This window comes from Acanthochromis polyacanthus, chromosome 19, assembly GCF_021347895.1.
Source record: "Acanthochromis polyacanthus isolate Apoly-LR-REF ecotype Palm Island chromosome 19, KAUST_Apoly_ChrSc, whole genome shotgun sequence".
In the NCBI taxonomy this organism is placed as follows: domain Eukaryota; kingdom Metazoa; phylum Chordata; class Actinopteri; family Pomacentridae; genus Acanthochromis; species Acanthochromis polyacanthus.
Window position 1 is genome coordinate 19,563,436 of NC_067131.1, and position 14,713 is coordinate 19,578,148.

General features: G+C 38.7%; 1 protein-coding gene across 4 annotated transcripts in view; it reads left to right on the plus strand.

The window, feature by feature from the left end:
* mapk8b (mitogen-activated protein kinase 8b) overlaps nucleotides 1-14,511 on the plus strand; it is a 52,384-nt gene extending 37,873 nt beyond the window's left edge. For 2 of the 4 annotated variants that reach the window (XM_051939165.1, XM_051939164.1), the window contains exons 9-12: nucleotides 1,533-1,657; nucleotides 2,918-2,981; nucleotides 6,410-6,487; nucleotides 9,052-14,511. In XM_051939165.1, coding sequence (XP_051795125.1) covers nucleotides 1,533-1,657; nucleotides 2,918-2,981; nucleotides 6,410-6,487; nucleotides 9,052-9,248 — 464 coding nt within the window. In that variant the 3' untranslated portion in view covers nucleotides 9,249-14,511. Of the gene's footprint in view, nucleotides 1-1,532; nucleotides 1,658-2,917; nucleotides 2,982-6,409; nucleotides 6,488-9,046 lie in introns of all 4 variants that reach the window. The other 2 variants (XM_051939166.1, XM_051939167.1) reach the window with 2 other exon arrangements.
* The last annotated feature ends 202 nt before the right edge of the window (nucleotides 14,512-14,713 follow it).

Genomic DNA, 14,713 nt, shown 5'->3' on the forward strand with positions numbered 1-14,713 from the left:
CCATTGGATAATTACTGCATTGATGAATACGGTGTGTTTCACTTGGCAACAACTTATTTAACCCTAGCTAATGCAGTGAGGAGCTTCTCATTTCTAATGAACCGTGTCAGACATCGTTGTAGAAGGGATTTAATCTTACTCCATATTTCAGAAGGGTCAAATTATTGGCCGGCATCAAGCAAAGGAAACAACTAAGGAGATTTCTGAAACTACTAAAATCAGATTAATAACCGTCCAACGCATGATTAAAACCTGAAAGATTGTGGTGAACCATCATCTTCATGGAACAAATGTGGACAGAACAAACTCTTAGATGATCGTAAGAAATCAACAGTAGAACTCACGGCTATGTTTAACAGTGCAAGTAAAAGCATTTCCACATGTGGAATGCGAAGTGAACTCAAGGGATTGGGACTAAACAGTCGTGTAGCTCTACGAAAACCACAAATCAGTGAGGCTAATCAGAAAAAAAGGCTTCAATTTGCTAGGTAGCATAAAGATTTGGTCTCTGGAGCAATGGAAGAAGGTCATGTGGTCTGATGAGTCCAGATTTACTCTGGTCTGAAGTTATGGGTGCATCAGACTAAGAAGAAATGAATGAAGTGACGCACTCATCATGGCTAGTGCCTACAAGCCTGTGGGGGTTAGGGTTATGATCTGGGGTTGGTCAGGTTTAGCAACGTTATGTTCCCAAAGAATGAGGTCAGCTGAATATACTGACTGACCAGGTCTTTCCGTCAGTGGAGGTTTTCTTCCTGGATGGCATGGGCATGTTTCAAGATGATGATGACAGGATTCATGGGGCTCACATTGTGAATGAGTGGATCAGGGAGCATGAGACATCATTTTCACACCTGGATTGGCCTCCACAGAGTCCAGACCTCAGCCCCACTGGGATTCTTTGGGATGTTGTGGAGAAGACTTTGTAAAGTGGTCCGACTCTCCCATCATCAATATATGATCTTGGTAGAAAATGATTCCAACTCTGGATAGAAATAAATGCTGTGACATTGCAGAAATATATCAAAATGATGCCACGACGAATGTGTTGTTCTCAGAGCTAAAGCCGGTCCAATGTAATATTGGAGTGTGCAACTTTCTTTTTCGAATGGCAATGTTACAATTATCAAAGTTGATATCAATTTATTTCATCTATGTGAATAGGCCACTATGAGACTCTCATAGACACCCTGCTAAATGTCAGGTAGACTGGTGCAATCAGTGAAAATAATCACACTTGACAGATTTTTGATCACTCGCACACCAGAGCCGCTGACGTCATCCTGCCACCTCACAGAAAAATCCCATCCAATGAAGCTGTTCTGCTTTGTTAAATCAAACTGTTTTCCCACCTCAATGATGCTTCATTCATTCATTCACACCTCAGCGTTGCCTCTCCCTGATTCATGTTCTGCTCCAGAATCCTTTTTTAACAGAACATTAACAGAGCCGACTCATAATGGAAATCTGTTTGGTTCAGTATGAAAGATTTGTCGTTCATTTATTTATTTTTTCTCTCAATTTCTTTTCAGCGAGCCAAGCCCGAGACTTACTATCCAAGATGCTGGTAATAGACGCGTCAAAGCGGATCTCCGTGGACGAGGCTCTCCAGCACCCCTATATCAACGTGTGGTACGACCCGACTGAAGTGGAGGCAGTAAGTGTTTGGTTTTAGTGGTGAAAATAGGTCAGGACTTCTACTCTTTGCATAATGGAGCTCTTCTTTGGAATATAGGTGAATATAGAACATTTAGGGAAAATGCCATAGGTGGAAATGTGGTGTTAAACACCTTCTAAACACAAAACAAAAACAAAAACTTCACTTCAGGTCTCCGGATTAACAGCTGTAAAGCTCTTTGTGCTCTGTGTACCAAGTGTGTATTTGTGCTGTAATGTCCACAGTTCTCAGACGGTGTGAGAATGTCTCTAAACTTGAGACTTAATGTTTGGTGACAAACATGAAGTCTCTCCTTGGAAACACAATGACTCAGCCAGTGCAAATTGATTTCTGCCTGTGATCAGATGGAATGGGAAATGAGGCGAATTGCTGCTCTGTTCCCTCCCCTCTGGTCTGTGGCACGGAAGGATTCCTCAGAATTGACAGTGCAGCCTTGAAGCCTTGAAAAGTGCAGATTTGTACACAGATTGTGCTCTGACACAACACAAATGCATCAAATCTCAGACCGTCTCTGAGGATGATGGATAACTGGAAGTCATGATTGGCTTCGAAGTAGTAAATTCTGCCAGTGCAATAAACTTGGAATTTAGTAGTTTGTGGTATTTTCCTGGAAAGTTTTGTGCTTTTCAAAGCAGAAAAATCCACATTAAGTGCTTTTATTGCAGAGATGGTTTAATGCAGCAGTTTTCTATCCTGTGCAATCATTAGCTGATGCTGTAGCTTTTCACGTATGAATTCACTTAAAGACTCCTCTCCGTAATTTACTCAATGACCTGTTTAGTTTGAATGAAAACAGGCAGATTGAAGCTCAGGTGTGGTAGTCAGAAACTCATAAATGTTGCTTTACAGACTTCCTACAGCAACACACGGCACTGATATCTAGTCAGCGATTGAAAAGAGCATCTGATAATGTCATTATTAGTCAGTGTGCCTTCACCAGCTACCAGACAGTGGACTTTCCTTGCTGATGGATTATTTCTGTGTTAAAGGACTGGAAAATGCGTTGATGTAGAAAGGCAAAAGGAAAAATGGTCATTGTGGAACATGTAACTAAAAGTTAAGATTTTCAGCAGAGCTGAGGGGAACACTTAGTCATGAAATGTTGCGACATTTCAGGATTTTGTTGCATTCTTTTGTGAACAAACATTATTTTCCTCAGCGTGAATAAAATGTGTTTTAAGGACCATTTTGTAAAAAGACTGCAGTGTAGAAAACACATCGTTGTTTTTTTTTTTCCAGCCGCCACCCGTGATCACAGACAAGCAGCTGGATGAGAGAGAGCACACAGTGGAGGAATGGAAAGGTAGGAAACCTCTCATCTCCATCTCCTCCCCTCTCCTCTCCTCCCCCTCTTCTCTTCTCATCTTCTTCTCCTCTCCCTCTCCCTCTCCCTCTCCTCTCCTCTCCTCTCCTCTCCTCTCCTCTCCTCTCCTCTCCTCTCTTCCTCTTTCTCTTCTCTCTGATAAGCTGTCATAAGTACTTAGCTTTTTGCAGTGTGTTGAATAACGATGGTCTGGCTTTGTGCTTCACAGCCTGTGGGACATTTAATCTTCGTTCTTGAAGGGAGTTGCATGCTTTTCTCTGCACAGTATGTCAGAATTTATAAACGACCCAATATCGGAGGGAGTCCTCATTTTTGCTCTAGAAATAACCAATGCACAAGTTGCATAGAGATCTGCTTATGTTCCGGTTATCACTGCCTGAAATGTGGCCTATAAGATGTGGCTTAGCTCTATATATGAGCAGAGAGGAGAGGTGGGGAGATTCACAGCTATGGGGACCAACAGCAAATACTTGACCGTGAGTAATAACTTCTGTTTCGAACAACAAGGAGGTCCCCAAATATTAAACTCCCTGGTTAGCACTGAGGGGAGACAGGAACAGGTACGATAAGGACACGTACTAACAGCCTGGCAGCTCCATTTATTCTCATGTGGATAAAGGGTTTTCACAGGAATGCCAGCTCACCATTCCTGCTGTGATGAAACAAAAGCACGGATTAAATTCCCCTCCACTCACAAAAATCCTTTGCATATATTTCACTTCACTGTTTTGTTGTTTTTCGATAAAAAGGATATCAGTGCAGAGTTGCAGCGAAGCCATAGGAAGTTTCTCACAACTCACTTTAAGATTCATTTTAAGTCTACATGTTAGCACAGTATGTAAGAGTGGTAGCTTGGTTGTCGGTATGCAGCTACACTGAACCCCAAAACTTGCTGGTAGTTAAATAGACACATTGTCTTTTTAAAATGCCAACATTTGTATGTGCAAAAACTGTATGAAGAGAACAATTGCAGAATTTTTAACTTTCTCACCATCCTTGAACCACTCGGCTGTGATGTATTGTTCTGTTGTAACCAAATCTAAGCTTATAATCGGGATATTTCATAGAAATCCCTCTATCCTGCCTGTGTCATTTAAAGATTTACCACAAATATAATTCTGCACCAGCTCCTGTTTAAAACTAAAAATTCTATGCTGCTTGAAGGAGCTGTGACGCCAATTAGTGTTTCAGCTGTGACCAACAGACCTGTGACAAAAATTCTATGACTTCTCAGCTGAACTGCAGACTGTGTTTAAACAGAGAAATATGAAACAAATAAAGCATGTAAGTAGTAAAATATCTAGTCACCATTTTTACAGTATTGGTAACACCTATGGGAACATGTAAAAATGTCGTACATGTTGATTTAATTTTTACCCCATTTTACTCATCAAAAAATGTAACCCTTGTTGTGTCTCTAAGATTTTTGACATCTTCTATTCGTGGTTGTGCTTTCTATATGGAGGTGCAGACCTGAATATTGCAGTGAAAAATGAGCCTACAGTATGTGAAAATGGGACAGCAGCAAAAACACTCAAACTACGTGGGGTTCAGAGCATATAGGAAGTGTGATAAATAAACTGAGAATGAAGTAAAATAGGTTGTTTTCAGCAGTTATGTGTTAAAACAAGAAAAGCACTCGGACAGAGCAGTACTTGGCCAAGGCTGCTCAGGCGCTGTATCTTTTCCGACGGACAAGTCCTGACTAGTCTGCAGGGGTCAATTTGTAGTAGGATCGCATTCATGTGATTGTCAGCATACAATTGACGTAGTGTTCACTTGTAGTTATTGTTACAGCGATGGAGTGCCATTATTTTGCAATGATACAGAAATCTTTAACAAATCTGTGGATCTATACTATAAGTAGCATCACTACCAAAATGTAATCAGTTGGTCCTTGTCATTTTTGACTTTCCTTGAAAATTTCATCCAAATCCATTTGCCTGTTTTTGAGTAATGTTGCACACCAACAAATCTGCGCCGATCATCACGTAACTCTGCTGCGTTCTTTGGCGGAGTAATTAAACAGTATGTGCATTTTTAATGTGGGGAGAATTTTTAAGGAGTTTGTTTTCTATAAAAACAAAAGACACAAGTGATTTTCCAAGACAGAACAGTTTTAAATGGTTTAGTCCCTGACTTGAAGGGACCTTTAACTTTTCATCCTTTAACTGTTCTTTATGCAGAGAAAACAAGAGACAAACGGTAGTTAATAATGAAATCAAGTACTTGGATAAGATGCACAAGACTGAATTAGAGCTGACTCATGGGAATTCAGTGGTGCACAAAGAGACCTTAGAATCTGAAGCTGCAGGTGGTTCTACGAAATTCAGCATTCTGTTAGGGGACTAAAATCTGAGTGGCTGCCGTTATTACTGTATTTTATGTGAACTAAACTATAGCTGGATGACCTTTAACTTGGTTCATAGTTGTGGGAAGTTAAGACCCCCAAGGCAATGTGTAAATGGAAAACAGTAGTGGATCTGTGATTGACCTCTGAAGAACACCAGAGGGGAACTGGGTGGCGTTGGTGAGGTTGATGTTCTTTTTGAATATCTTCTCTGTGTAGACAGGGTAATAACGACAACGGGAGAATCCCACCTGAGGTGTGACTTGTTGCTGTTTTCCGATTTCTCACAGCTTGCTGAAGGACACGTTGCCACATTTCTAGCTCGTTAGAATGAAATCATCCTGTCTTAAATGTCCAAGGTTCAAAGAAATAAAGCTGCTGGAACAGTACTGTTTTTATTCCTGTTTTTTTTCTCTGCTAAAAACACTCATTGTAGACGCCAAAATGGACTGGTGGGTTTGAAGTTCCACCTGCTGCTCAGGCAGTTAATTGAAACTCATTGTCCTCAAGGTAGCTTCGTAATGATCAAGGTTAGGCTTTTGCAATTGTCTCTTTCTATTTGGCATGGAGTCAAATTTCTTTAATCTTTTTAATTTCTCCGTTTATCTGCATCCTTTAAGCAGATAAACCAAGCATCTCTGCTGCTTAAAGTGTCAGATCGGTCTAGACAAGACTTTCAAGTTATTTAAATGCTACCAGAATAGACAGAGATGTTGATCTCACATTTTAACTGGAGACTGTTGTGTAAAATGCTCCAGTATTTCACGGGATGCCATCCCCTCAAGTTCTGAGAATCTGGAGGATACAAAGGTTTAGGTTTAGGGTTTAAAGCATTATCTGGCCACATTGGTCAGCAAATGCTCATAAGACAAACTGTTGTTCCATAAACGGACTTGCATTTAAACTAGTCAATTTCCTGTGACCACAAACCAGAACGTTCATAATTGTCTCTAAAACTGACAACCACCACATTTGTGTTTGAACTCATGTTTTTCATTCTCCTTTTCTTCACTTCCTAACTGCTCTTAAACAAATGATCATATTCCGTGTGTTGCAGAGTTGATATATAAAGAAGTGCTGGACTGGGAAGAGAGAACAAAGAATGGAGTCATCAGGGGACAGCCGGCGTCCATAGGTTAGTGGAATTTCTTTTGTCTCTTAGTGCCCAAACAGAAAAACTACATTTTCTAGTGAGCTTGAAAAGGACAAAATGAAAATGTTTGTACTATACATGACACCTCAGCATGGCCAGTTTTGTAGTGTTACGTTGCTAGAGACTGTAATATGGCTGCTGAGTGACAGATCTTTTCCCTCTCGGCTCACATTTGCACCACTTTGACTTCCTCTCAGTAATCCCTCTAATGGGAACATACAGTATGTGGGCAGCAGAGTGACTGAATTAGCAGACTGCTTTGACACTTGTACCATGTTCTGCTTTGACCCTGCTTACATTTTTTAAAATCTTCAAAGTAGCATAGGATTATTAGACAGGATAACAATTTTAGTCTACCACAGTGTTTATACAGCATGTAATGGATGTACTTGGCTTTTCAAATCCACATCCCTTCTTCTCGGTTGGATTGCTCTCAAAATATTTATTGCAGTAAGATGTGGTGCATATCAATTGAAACTACATCACTTGACCTTTACAGCAATTCCAGTTGCTTGTTAGTGTCATAGAAAAGTCAACATCAGTCAGCATCTTGGGGTGTTATGAAGATGGATACAGTGAGAAAGCCACTGCTAACTCGCTTTGGATCAGCAATAAGCTGTAACTTGAAGAAGAAAATGCACTAGTGCTCTACCAAGAACAGCAAAGAAAGAGACAGAAAACGGCTATCACAGTGGTCTAATAATATCTTCCAGAACGGTATTTTTCTAATTTCAAAGACATGCAGCATCTGACCATCATAGTTCTGATATTGAGTCCATACAATGATCTCTGAAGACTTATGATTATGAAGGTTATCTCTACTGCAACAATTGATGCTGAGACACTAGGAATCAACTGATATTTTTCTTCAGTTTTCTTTTTTGTAGTTTTTATGCCATTAGTGATTATTTGTTCATTAAGAAAGGCTGATAATCAATATTATTAAAATACATTAGATATAATGCTTTACCAGCATGTTATAGCAGGGACTCTGCCATTCATAACTAGACTCTTCATCAGTAAAGATGACTATAGCTAAATATGTACAATAGAAATAGGAGTGATTAAATTAAATCTCCTCTATTTATGTGGGATTGACTGAGACTGATCAGTTTGTCTCATGAGGTTCTATATGCTGTTCCTCTCTATTTTCTTAAGCCTTCACTGTTGTATCACTTTTATTGCCCACTAAGGTCCATATCACAAAGCATAATTATTTATTATTGTTCTACAGACTCTGTTTTAGGGTAATTTATGACTGCCTTCAAACTGAACCACCAGCTGTTAGCATAGCCTTAGCCTAAGCACATTTAATGTATCAGTCGGTCAAAAAAAACCCTACAGATTCCAATAATTGTAAAAATGTCAAATATTGTCCACAATAATCAACCAATTTGATAATCTGTTTGTCCCTATGAGATACTTGTCAGATCATTGAATATCATAATATGATGGAATGTTTGTTGTGAGGCTGCACAGTGACTTGATGATTAACACTTTCACTCTGCAGCTAGAAGACCCTCGGTTCATGTCCCGGTCCTTTTATGTTCTTCCTGTATATATATGGGTTTTCTCCGGCTTCCTCTCGCAGTCCAAAAACATGCTGAGGTTAATTGATAACACTACATTGTCTGTAGGTGTGAATGTGAATGGGATGCATTCACCCCAAAGCTTGTTTTATGCTTGCCGCGTCCGTGAGGTCCGTGCGGCTCTGTGCGGAAAAATTACATCATTTTAGCAGCCACGCCCCCTCACATGCCCCTTCTCATGGGGAAAATTTCTGCATCGTGCACCTCCATATTTTTCGAACTACGCAGATGGAGACACGTGGAAAGCCGGCTGAAGACCAGGAGCTCCTTGCAGCACAAGTTCAGAGATACGGGAATTTATACGATTCATCCCACAAAGATCACCGTGACAACTGGGTTATGAACAATTCATGGTGTGAAATTAAAACTAACTACTAGGGCTGGACCCGAATATTTGGTTGTTACAGTGGTATCAGAATATTTATTTTGAGATCCAAATATTTGGATTCGGACCCCCCTAACCCCACTGTCGGACGTTACAACCCGATCCGAATATTCGGATATTCATCATTAATCAGGCCGAATATCCGGAGCCCATAAATTGCTACTTGGACCAGCCCTACTAATTACTGAAATGCAACTATTCAATAAAATACCATATTGTAAGTGGTTTAAACAATAGCAAACTTCTTCTACCCTAGTTTAGTACTAGGGTAGAAGACTAGGTAGATGTGTGTTTGCGATACACTGCCCCCTGCAGTTTGGGAGCAGACGCCGCTCAGAGTATAGGGATTAAGCGGTGGACGGACGGACGGATGGATGGATGGATGTTTGTTCTCAATATTAATGCTAATATAAAAACCAAAGTACAGCGAGTAAAGCTAGCCGTTGTTATGACCAAGATAAGAACTTAAAAGCAGTGATAAAAGCCCAAGACTCGTTGATGAAGCTCAGCTGCAGTTACACACAGACTGTCAATGGCTGACCACAGGTCTTCTCCTGCTTCTCATAGCACAGGTGCAGCAGTGAGCAGCAGCTCCCACCAGCACCACCAGCACCACCCTTCCACTTCCACGTCCTCCTCCTCCTCCGCCAACGACGTCTCCTCCATGTCCACCAACCCGACCCTGACCGACACCGACAGCAGCCTGGAGACGGCCAGCACCGCCGCCATTGCTGCTACGGCCACTGGCCCCATGGGCTGCTGCAGATGACTATCATCTACACCTCCTCCTGGTCCTGGTCCTGGTCCAGGCCACACCACCCTTCCCCCGGTCACATCCTGGACCAGCAGCCCGACACCGGCTCCTGATCCCACCCCCTCTGTATTTCCCTCTTCTCCGTGCTTGTCTTCAGTAGTGTAGCGTTTAGCCAGCTAGCTGTTTGAGAAACATTTCTGAAAGGACAGATCTTTTTTTCAATGACAGTTACGGTCTTCTTTTTTGTTGAAATTAGGATTTCTTTTCATTTGAGTCCTAGCTGTAATTTATTGTGGCATTTCTTAATTTTTTCAGAAACCTAAGATAAGAGAATTTTTATGATTTCACTATGTTGCGGTTTGTATTGACCGACAGTGAAAATTTAAAGAAATATCTGTAAAATGTTTTAATGTGATCTATTTTTCTTTTGAAAGTCATTTTGTTTCACTTGTAAGCTACTGCTTTTACAACTTGCCATATAAATGTAGACTGAGTTTGTACAGATTTTATGGTAGATGTAGTTTTATCTTCGATACAAGTTTGCAGTGAGCCATTGAAACCTAATTTAATTGACAAATGTATGGTCTTAGTACTCCCCTTATCTCTTTTATCCCCCATAATCTGGATATTGTTTTAAATTCGTACGACATGTCCATGAGATCATTCAGATTTATTTGTAAAAAGGCTTTTCTTGTGAGTCACTACTACATCCTACATTGTAAAATGTAATGAAAGCTTTATCATTTCCTGATTCTTCACTTCGCATTTCCAGTCGGATTTTCAAAATGCAGAGATTGATTGATTTTATCGTCGACATTTCAGCCACAGGATTGATAATGGCACGGTTAGGTCCTGCAAAATACCTTCTCGATGACGGTCTTCTGCATTTTTAAGTGCTCTAAAGTACCTCTTATCTGCAACAGGTTGTGCGACAATATGGACCCAGATAGGCGGAATTGTTTCGGTAACGCTACAGGACTTTGGAATGTTCGTCATCGTGCTTTGAGAGGTTTTTTCGAGATATAAAGTTGTGTGAGGTTGTGAAGTCGGTGACGGTGCAAGTAGAATGTGCTTCGGTCAAGTAGGGAATTGTGAATTATTTTTTTTGAGAACGCATGTGAACGTGTCGATGTTTGGTGTCTCGGAAGGGATAGCGATTCTGCAGCCTGATGGAACGGTGTGAAAACATGTCTGCCACCCACTCCCAGATCTCCATTATTATTAATGTACTTTTGTGAATTTGGAAATCTGAAAATGATTTTTTTTTTGTTTGATAAAAGTTGGCCAAACACTACCAGACTTGCCTGCATTTGCGAATGAAGCTAAAAGAATCATAGCAGCACCAATACCAGAGTCAAATTAATCTTACTGTATGCAATAATAGTGCCCTTCTTACGTGTAGTAGATTTTGTTTTGAAAGGAAAAGTGCCTGTTGTTTGTCATTCATTCCTGAGTACGTGGAAGGAAGTGTATTGATGATGTGTAGGCTTTTATGGCGTCCGGATAACAACAGTAGTTTTCATGTCAAAACAATAATGTATGATGGCGTTGTAGTTCTCACAAATGTATTGTATATTTTTCTACTTGTTTTGATTTTGAGCAGGAGACTGTAGTGTCTTGCAGGGTAAAGAAGGTGCTGATGTATGCATTGAGGGGCTTAAGCATGTGTTTGAGTCATTTCAGAAGAAAAGGCAGGTTTATCAAGGTCTTTCATCAAAGTAAAAAGAAGTGTTTCTTTGCAGTGACAGCAACCAAATTATCGGTTAACAACAGTTTTTAAAAATCTTTCCTTTGAGTACTTATTTAATGTGATGATTGTAAGATAGAAAAATTGAAGTTTTTAAGTTCAACTACTGGATCAAACTAAAGGAGTGAACTCTGTGACTGCATTAATGTCAGTATTTTGTGGATGGCTTTGGATAAAGTTGTATGAAGGCAATTGATGTTTTAGTAATGAAGACGCATCTGAGAGCCAAACTGCCACAGTGTTTATGTAACTTGTTTAACACTGGTGGTACTAACTGAAAAAAGCCCGAATCATAGTTATTCAACTTTAAACTCATCATATTAGCTTATTTCTTGCAGCTAATCTGCCTGCTCCAAAATGTTTGCTTCAATAAACCATGTCTGCAAGAGGCAGAGTTAATATGTGCTGTGCTCTTGCATGGATCATGAGCAGATGTTGTGGACGATGACAGCAAAGGATTAAACGTCACTGTGCTAGGATTGTTTAATTGTGTAACACAACTGTTTGTCTAAAACCTGTCTTGGTTTTTGACATGAATGTTTTTTTTTTTTTTTTTTAAAGAAGCTCAGAGCAAAGTGGCGAGTTTATCTTTAAGCTGTAGCATACACCGTTGCTCTGAGCTGTAATGTGCTTTGACAACTTGTCTGCCCAATATATCAAGTTAAACACAAATATTACTATTCATTCAATGATGTAAAGTATTGCTGCACTGTGGCTCCTCCTGTTTCACGTTCTGGACTGGCATCAGCTATTTGTTGATCCAATGCTAAGTGTATTACGAACTAATAACAAATACCAAGTTTAAAATTGGTGGTTTACCAAATCTGGTTGCTTCATTAAAATTTAAGAACTGTTTTTGATCGTAAAAATTGAAGCAACAGATAAACTGATAAAAATCATGCTATATTAAGCTTCTAATCCTATGTAAATATAGATATTACTTTGTTTTGTCTATATATCCATTTGTGTGTTGGATTAAGTTGGAAATATGTCATTACGCTAACCTAATTTGCCCATTCAGACTATAATCATTGTCAAATATATTATTTCATAGAATTTAATTCTTAAAACTCATGAGTTTACAAGTGTCTAGTCAGAGTATCGACATTATTGCATTACCGCTTTAATATTTCAGACTAAACGGGTTGTCTATTAACAAACAAGCTAGCCTTGTCACTCTGCTACATAATTACTAATGGCACACGCAAACATGAGCTTTGTTATGACATAGTCAACACTTAACTTGCAAATATTAGCAATCGAATGTTAACAGCACAACCAAGAATATTTTTTAAATTAGCAAGCAAATATGAGTTTCGTCTCTGACCTATGGAACAATTAGCATACATTTGTAAGCAAGTGTGAATTGTATTTGTTAGCTTCACTGCCCTGAGTATTTTGTTTATTAGCAGACAAACTCTAGTTTTGTCACTCAGCTACACAACTGTTAATATTTAATATGTTAACAAGTAAATGTTACCTTTGCCAGTTAACCAAACAGCTGTTATTGTTAACAAGCAATTGCTAGCTTTGTCACTGAACAGCTGGCACATATTATATGAAGAAGCGAACATTAGTTCTGTCAGTTAGCTACTCAACTGTTAATGTTAAACATATTAACAAACAAATGTTAGCTTTGTCTTTTCTGAGTTATGTAAGGTTTTTGCAAGCAAACATTAGCAGCGTCATTTAGCTGTAAAGCCCTTAAAAAAATTTTATGCTCGCAAACATTAATTAGCTTGTCACTTAACTGCACAACTGTTCACATTTAATATAGTAGCAAGCACACGATGGTTTTCTCACTAAGCTCCACCGCTGTTTGCATTTAATTTGTTAACAAGCTGATGTTAGCTTTGCTAGTCAGCTAAACAACTGTTAATAATCAACATATTAACAAGCTTATGTTAGCTTTGTCAGTTACCTACACAACTGTTAATATTTAATATAATTTCAAAGAAAGGTTAGCTGTGACACTAACCTATGAAACAGTTAGCATTGAGCAAGGAAATGTTAGCTGTGTCAGTTAGTTGTGCAGCCTTTACTATTTTATGCATTAGCAGACAAACATTAGATTGTAACTTAGCTGCACAATATTTATTATACTAGCCAGCAAATGTTGACTTTGTCAGTTAGTTACACAACTGGTAATGTTTAATATATTAAAAGCTAACATTAGCTTTTTCAATTAGCTACACAATTATCTTTGTGTCAGAAGTATTTTATGTGGTGCAACCTGCTTTCATTTTGTGATTTGTGAATCACCACTTTGTAAACACTTGTCACAAACAGCTGTTGCCAGAGATCACCAGAATAAAAGGAGTAAACCACTCCTTTAAACCATTAAGCTTTAAGCTACAGAGTTAGCAGCTGCAGGGCCAGAAAATACAGTGCAAAACTAAAATCAGCCTGCAATCACTTATTGTAGCTTCTAACAGCAAATAAACAAATTGCCAAGTGGTAAATATGTAGTAATACTAACCAAGACATAAGCAGTGTCACAATTTTAAAAAAACGGCATTAACAGGAAGTTAAACAGTGATATGTATCCATTTGTCATATTAGCTAAAAAAGAAAGGGGAAAAAAAAAATCTGAAAACCGTTTGTTCTCTAAAGTGCTCTTAATTTTCTCAGCCCAACATTAGGGGCACCAATTGGAGTATTTTTTTAATTTTAATTTTCTTCTTAGGTTGTTGTTGCTTCATCATAATTATTATTACATCTCTCCAAACAATTTCAGTCTGATTTAAGTCGGCTTTGATGAACTACCTCACGCTGAATTTCTGCCAGTTCTTGCATATACTTAGTTGCCTGCAGAATTAGCTATCGAAGACGTGTGAATAACAGATTCCATTATTTATTTATTTGAAAGTGTACTATTTGTCGGTTTCAACAGACTTCTAGTTTTGTACATTATGTATACTTCACCTAGAAGTGAGAGAATTGTTGTATGTATTTTTTTTGGTTCTTTTTATTTTGTTTTCTTTTTAAACTAAATGTGCAATACCTTCAGCAAACTGTGCTAGTAGTATGTGATGGGCCTAGCGTTTGTTAGCTGTCTCCTGAAGGTAAAGAAAATGTTTGGTACTGTCAATCCATGTCTTTCTTTTTTTATGTATAAGATCAGTTTTTATTTCTGTGACTTGTTTATAGTCATAATGTTACGTAATCGGTCTTGCCCACCAAACAAATCTGTCGGCCAGAGTTTGATGCAGAGACCTTAAGTTCTTTGACTCACACGTGGCCGACAGATTTTTGATTTGGGATGTTAAGAAACACAAAAAAGGTGAGTAAATACCTACAAGAAATCATTATATGTATGGTGCTGGTTTGTAATGTTTGCTAGTGAATCCAGCCATGCAAGTAGTTTTAAGAATTCCTGGATCTGCGTGTCCCGAAAACCGCAACCAACGAAGAAGTGCACTACTAGAATACATGCACTGGGATCTCATGATGCCACCTCTTAAAAAATGAAACAAAAAAATAAAATAGAACAAAAAAACATGTACTGCAAATAAAAGAAATACACTTTGATTTGTGATTGTACTTCTTAATTTCACTGAGACAAATGCTTTGTGATCAGGTCTACTAAAAGATCTTGAAAGGACTTGAAGGCTAAGCTGAACCCACATCATTAATTGTTAATGTTAAGACTGATGTTGAATGATTTCATTTTTCAAATTCATTTAAATAACAGTCTTGCAGCTGTATGCTCATACATGCTTAAAAAAGTCAA